The sequence below is a fragment of the Zosterops lateralis genome (assembly GCF_965231275.1).
Source record: "Zosterops lateralis genome assembly, chromosome: 7".
Taxonomy (NCBI): Eukaryota; Metazoa; Chordata; class Aves; order Passeriformes; family Zosteropidae; genus Zosterops; species Zosterops lateralis.
The window spans coordinates 16,695,589-16,701,926 of NC_139767.1; the positions used below are offsets into that span (position 1 = coordinate 16,695,589).

Genomic DNA, 6,338 nt, shown 5'->3' on the forward strand with positions numbered 1-6,338 from the left:
GCAAGAAAGCTTTTCCTCTCTGCCAAACTTTAATTATTTATGCTCTTTTAGGAAGCACAAAGGCATCCAGAGCCATTCCCAACAAACCAAGTTGCGTTTGCAGCCTTATCAAAAGAGGAGGAACGGAGAGCCTCCTGGAAGGGCTTTATCACGTTTAGGCTGCGGTGGGAATGCAAAGATGTTTATGTTTGAGAAAATGAAGGGATGCTGCGGAGAGACGCGGGCGTGGGCGCAGCCCTGGGGTGCCCGCTGCTCCATCCCGCCCCGCATCCACCCGCACAGCCGCTACAGGGGGCACCTGACAAGACACCCGAAATAATCCTGCCGGAGGGCGTGGAGTACATCCACCTCACTCGGGCGCATCCCCTAGGCGCCCGGCCGGCGTGTCGCACACGCTTGTGCACACATGTGCCCAGGGGACAGCTCGGGTGGGTGTGCACAGGCGGGGCGCGCCCCGCGCCTGCAGCTCTGCCACGCGTGTGTGTGTGTGTGTGTGTGTGTGCCTCCCCACGCCCGAGCCACTGCCCTCGCCCACTGCTCCAGAGCCAGAGACCCAACCTGGGCTGTGGGCACGCGTGAAATCATGCACCATTTTCTACCGCCCGTGTGTCTGTGCGCAGTGTGAGCCCACAAACACGTCTGAGGGGGCACACACGGTTACACACAACGGGCACTGCTGAAATGGGCGCACCCATGGACACACAGGCACGTACAGAGATACATAACACACAGACTTTCTCAACAAATCTCAATTTAGATCCTACCTCCTCTGTCTTTTCTCTTTCCGTAGGCGATTTAGACTAAGAGCTTCACAATAAGCCATCATCGTGGATCAGATGCGTTTAATAAATAATATATTGCCTTTCACGTATTTTCACCCGAGGTTCCTCTTCGGATTTCACATCATCCATGTAATAAAGGGACGGGTAGTACTGGGGAGGACTAGGATAGGAAAGAACAGCTTAAGGGGTCAATTTCTCATGGACTGTAGCCGTCTGAGTAGTATTCCAGGAGAAAGTAAGAAAAGGGGCTTTATCTGGTTTTTCCTTTTCTCCTGGCTTGCATCGTTGGGGTTGCTCCTAGTTTTTTTAATTAGGAAATGCCACTGGATGAAGAGCCCCTCATTGTCCGCAATGCGTCAAGTCGCAGCACAGAGGCTGAACGTATCAAAGATTTGGAGGGAGGCAGGAGTGGTTCCTGTGGCTGTGGATGACTAGGTGTGCATCCCTTGCCCCCGGGAGCTGTCACCGGCGGGGCTTGGTCCCCGCTTTCCCCCTGGCAGCCACCCCGCCATGGGCGAGGTAGGGTTTTGTCTGCAGTGGGCAATGCGGGCGGCAAGAGTGGCGACAAATGCTTTGGGTTGGTTTTCCTTCTCCCCCCGAAACACCACCCAAGCATTACCTTTGGGGCTCTCTGGAAAGCTTTCGGGAAAATGGCTACATGTCTGCCCGCCTAGGAATCCGGGATTTATCTCCAAATTCATCTGGACTACCGTGCCCTCTCGAGCAGTACTTGCGAGCAAAGGAGTGAGTAGGAGGGACGTTCAAATATGGTTCTTTATGAAATAATGAGTTTATTGTCTTCGGGAAGGCTGTAGCCCCGTGTAAGTAGGTAGCAGCTTTGTGCCTTTCCTTGCGATTGTTTAGACTTTTGTGTACGCCACTAACAGCCATCTCTGAGCCTGTTTTACACGCCAGAGGAGAAGGCAGCCTCTGCCCGCCTCATCATTATTACTGTTGGGAGGCGTGGAAATGCTCTTCTTTGAGAAACGAAGACTTAGGTGGAAATTGAAGCCAAAAGGCATTTTAATACGGACCTAAAAAACGGTGAGATTTTTCTTTTGGAGTTCGTATTGTGAGGTATCAGACCAAGGGCAGTGTGCAGCCTCCCCAGGCCCGGAGCTCCGGCCCGTCTGAGGGCTCTGGTGCTGCAGAGGCCGGCAGCCCTCGGCAGAGAAACCTCTCATCAAGATGCGGGAAAAATCGATCTCATTCTCGTCCCAAAACAGTGATCGAAAGGCTTAGGCACTGCTACCCGCCCCGCTGGTTGGGTTATCTCTGAGGTTCATATCTGGGCAAAACCCTGAACCGGTTCTCCCCTTTCCCTCATAAAAATCTGTTCAGAAACGGCCATGGGGACCGAGTGATGAAACATCAGTCCCCCCAAACCCTCCATGTTGTCCCGACTCCCGTGGCCGCAGCACCTCGGGGTGAGCCCTGGGCCCCAAACCTCCCGCCAGCCGCGCCGAGCCCGGGCCTCTGCCCCGGCACCGCCCGCCGCCCGCCGCCTGTGGGGGCAGCGCCTGGACAAGGCCAAAGTCAGGAGCGCCGGGAGGGCAGGGCCCGGCCCGGCCACCTGGGGAGCCACCGGCGCCCCGCGGGACCCCGCGCTGCCCCGGGGGCGGCCGGCGCACGGCGAGGGCACGGGGGGGCTTTTTCCCGAGAGAGAATCCTCTCGGCCGTGCCCGTGGAGCAGCCGGGAGGGCGGCCCCGGGCCGTGCCGTGCCGTGCCGTGCCGTCGGGGCGGGCGGAGGAGCGGAGCGGGCGCGCTGAGCCGCGCTCAGTCCCGCGGGCCTTGCGCGGGTCACGTGCGCGCCCCGCGGGGCTGCGGTCGGGTCTGGGCTCCGGGGCCCGCGGGGGGAGGGTGGGTGGAAAGGGGGAAAGAAAAATCCTAAAGAGAAAGGTTTATTTGCTAAGCACTTTCCCCATCGCTGCTCGAGCAGGTTACTCCAAACCACAAAAGAAGCCGGCGCCGCAGGCTCGCCCGCCGTGCCGGGCAGCAGATGAAGGGAGCTCACAGAGCTGACGGCTTTACAAGGCGTTATTCCTTTATTTTGCTGCAAAATGGTGTTTACATACAGATAAAAGAAATCGATCCTAGTTTAGCACCGCTTGTTCTCCAGGGAAAGAGAGGGTAAGGATGCGGGAGAAAATCTATATAAATGGAGAAGGAAAGGTAAAAAGCTGATAATACATGTTTCCGTGCTGGTCCGGCTCGTCTTCTTCATCTCGGCTAAGAACTCAGCGTTGCCTATTTACGCAGGGATCGCACACGTTTCAGGAACTCGGTTTAAATGATAGAAAGACACGCTCCCCGCGTTTCAGCGGCGCGCACGCTCTAATCTAGGGGTGAACACTCCGGGCACAAGTTCATGCACGAACGGGCGGACTCTGCTCTAGTACATGGAAAGAGCCTGCTCTCGCATTACTACTCTTTTCTTTTTCATCCTCCGGTTCTGAAACCAAATTTTAACTTGCTGATCGCTTAAATTCAGTCTGTTTGATAGTTCTTTCCTCTTCTGTCGGTTAATGAACTCATTGAGGAGAAACTCGTTTTCCAATTCAGCAATTTGTTGTTTCGTGTATGGTTTCCGTTTCTTTCTTGATCTCCCCTGGGTGGGACACCAAGGCAAACCTACAACAAACACGTCGAGAATTTAGTGGATCAACTCTGGGTAGGCAAATTTAGTAATATAAAAAAAAAACCCACAAAAAACCAAAAAACCCAAAACAAAAACCAAACCACCAAAAAACCAAACCCGCAGGATCTCAGAGCTAAACTAGGTCGGAAAACGGGGCAAAGCACGTCTGACAGCACAATTTCTATCTAACCTCCGAGTCAGGTTAAGCGATTTTTGCTCCGAAAGAGTTTCAGGGAGGGTGATAAAGTAATTACAGACATCTCTTAGAAAGAACCTATGGCTAGGTCCCCTCTAACTAAAGCGAGATATTTAAGGCATACCATCCTGCACTGAAGGTCTGAGGCATGACTGGACTGCTGCGGGCTGAACTGTCAGGTTCAAGTTGACGGGATTCTTGATGTCCTCCTTTAAGCTCGAATTGCAGGAATTCACTTCAAAAAGAGCAGCCGAGCCATGCAAACTTCTCTGCAGGCTCGAGTGGTCATACTTTACGGGCTTTAGGTTGGTTGTGTGAGTAACAGTTGGGTCATTTGCGAAAGATTGCCTCTGCCTGCATCTCTCCTCTTGTTTGGAGCTCGTATCGTGGGCGTAATATTTACTGTTGTCTTCCAGGCAGTCCTTGTTGCCGGTGGAGGCGATGTTGATGGGGACGGAGCCGGGGAGGTAAGGCTGCGCCGCGCCGCCGAACGCGTGGCCCTGCGGCTGGGCCGAGCACGAACTTGAGCAAGTCCAGGGGATGGAGCTCCGCGGGTAGGAAATGGTGGGCAGAGCCGCCAATTGACTGCCATTGGCCCGCAAATTGGGAAAATAAAAGGAATCTGGAGATTGCAAATTCAAGAGAGAACCAACGTAGCCGGATCTGTAGAGACTGCGATCACACATTTCCAACAAAGGACTTCAGCTGTTCTTACAGCGGTATTTAGTTACAACAGGGAATAAGCGGAAAGCCTGAAACGATTGGACGAAACTTTGCAGACAGGTTCTTCAAAGCCGGTAATTTCAGCACCGCCTCCAGCGACCGAGCCACGGAGACCCCCCCCACCACCTCCTTTTTTTTTTTTTTTTTCCTTTTTTTTTTTTTTTCTTTCTCTTCACCCCTACTTTATAAAAGTCTTATGATAACACTCGAAATATGAAAATATCGAGCTCGCAAGAGGGAGGGGAAACCATGGTCTCCGCTTGTATAAAAGTGGCCGGACGGATTGGCAGAGCTGCGGCGCCAGAGGAGAGATGAGACAAAACAAACATTTGCCGAGGGGATGGGGCAGCCCCGGTGTGTCCCCGGCTGGCAGTGCCCGCCCGGCCACAGCCCTGCCCGCGGTGAGAGAGAGCACAGAGAACTGCAATAACTGCTGATGGCTGTGAGCTGTGCCTGTTCAGGGCGCACGGCTGTACCTCTGCCCCTAACTGCATGATGTGCATCCGCATATGCGGGCAAATAAAGTCCTCATCGATCGGATATCACCGGGACCGTCATTCTGGCACACTAATGACCCGTATTCTCTTAGGACTGCACGTCTGCCCCTTTTCCCCCCTTTTGCCTTTCCTCTTCACTTGGAAGCGCTTCTAGGCGAACGCTTCGAAAACTCAGAGTCTGTTCTGCCTTTAAAATACAGTCAAACAAACGTCAACAAACAGGGAATAACAACAGCAAGGACACAGAATTACTTGAGCAAGCCCCCGAGATTAAACAAACAAACAAATAAATTAAATAGGCAGATTTCAAGAAAGAAAATGCCAGGGTCTGCCCTTCAGCAGAGAGGGTGTGAATGCAGCCGCGGGCGGAGGGGAGAGTCCGCCTCATCTCCCAGGTCGTGTGTGGGGAATTTCTCTCTCATGAGAAGAAAATTATCCCTTGTGTTATTTTGGGGACTTACACATATTCTTACATTTTTGATTGATCAAACAAGAGTCCATTTATTCCGTTATCTCTCTCATTTCCCCACAGCCCCAGAGTTATTAATATCGTGTCTGAGGGAACCCTCCCAGGAGATCACTGGTGTCCTTCCCCAAACCGTGCTGTTCAGGGGACTGCTGTTCCCCCCGCGAAGATGCAGGGCCCTGGCAGGGGCTGGGGGCTGGGGAAGGGCTGGGGCACCCCCGGGCTCGGCGCTCCCGGCCCCGCCGCCCCCCGTGTCCCCGGGACACTCTGGGGGCCGAGCCCCGCACCGGGCCTGTCTGTCCCCGGCCTCCTTCCCAAGAACATCTCCCCTGGTGTGTGCGGGCCGGCGTCAGGAGAAGCCTTAATGCCCAGAGTTTCCCACTTTCATTAGCTCGGGTAAAAACTTGAACCTAGTTTGCATGCAGGGTTAATTTTCCCTGTTATTATCCTCTCAATCACAGTTTTAATCTTGGTTTTATTTCTAAGGCGAGATCAGAGACGCTGCCCTTCTTGACATTCTCCTAATCAAATTCATCTTTCTGTTTAATGGGAAATTGAGGGAAATTCTGCAGTAATTTCATTGCCCTGGAAAAAAAATCTTTAAATTATTGCTCTCTCCTAGACCACACAGGACCACACAAGCACCGCTGGAGGATATTGCTGACCACCGCCTTTAATTTTTATTGTTTGAATTATGTCTACCAATTGAGCCTCTCTCTTATTAGCTGACTTGTATTCTAACTTTGCGTTCCCTAAGAAGATGGGCAATATTGTTTTTTCATAATCGCCTTTTACCGAAGAGCTGACTCTGATTTTCGGTTCTTGGAAGAGAAAAGGAACATTCAGTTCAAAGGCTATATTTTTGTCTGCAATAAACACAAGGAATGGATGTGAGTTCCCAGTTACCGGAAAGAAAGGTGACACTTCAAACTAACTTTTATGGGGTTAGAGAAAACAGAGCTTTCAATTAATATTCAACTCATTTGTAATTGCTAATTAATACAAAAAAGGGGGGGAAAAAAGAAAAAAAAAAGA

At 52.3% G+C, this 6,338-nt stretch overlaps 1 protein-coding gene across 1 annotated transcript; it reads right to left on the reverse strand.

The window, feature by feature from the left end:
* Positions 1 to 3,175: 3,175 nt before the first annotated feature.
* HOXD12 (homeobox D12) lies at positions 3,176 to 4,652 on the reverse strand (the record flags this gene model as incomplete). Its single annotated transcript, XM_083865479.1, has 2 exons — positions 3,742 to 4,652; positions 3,176 to 3,414 (listed from the first exon to the last, which is right to left on the reverse strand). Exons 1-2 carry the CDS (start codon positions 4,301 to 4,303, stop codon positions 3,176 to 3,178), a joined length of 801 nt encoding a protein of 266 aa, XP_083721605.1. The 5' UTR covers positions 4,304 to 4,652.
* Between the last annotated feature and the right edge of the window lie 1,686 nt (positions 4,653 to 6,338).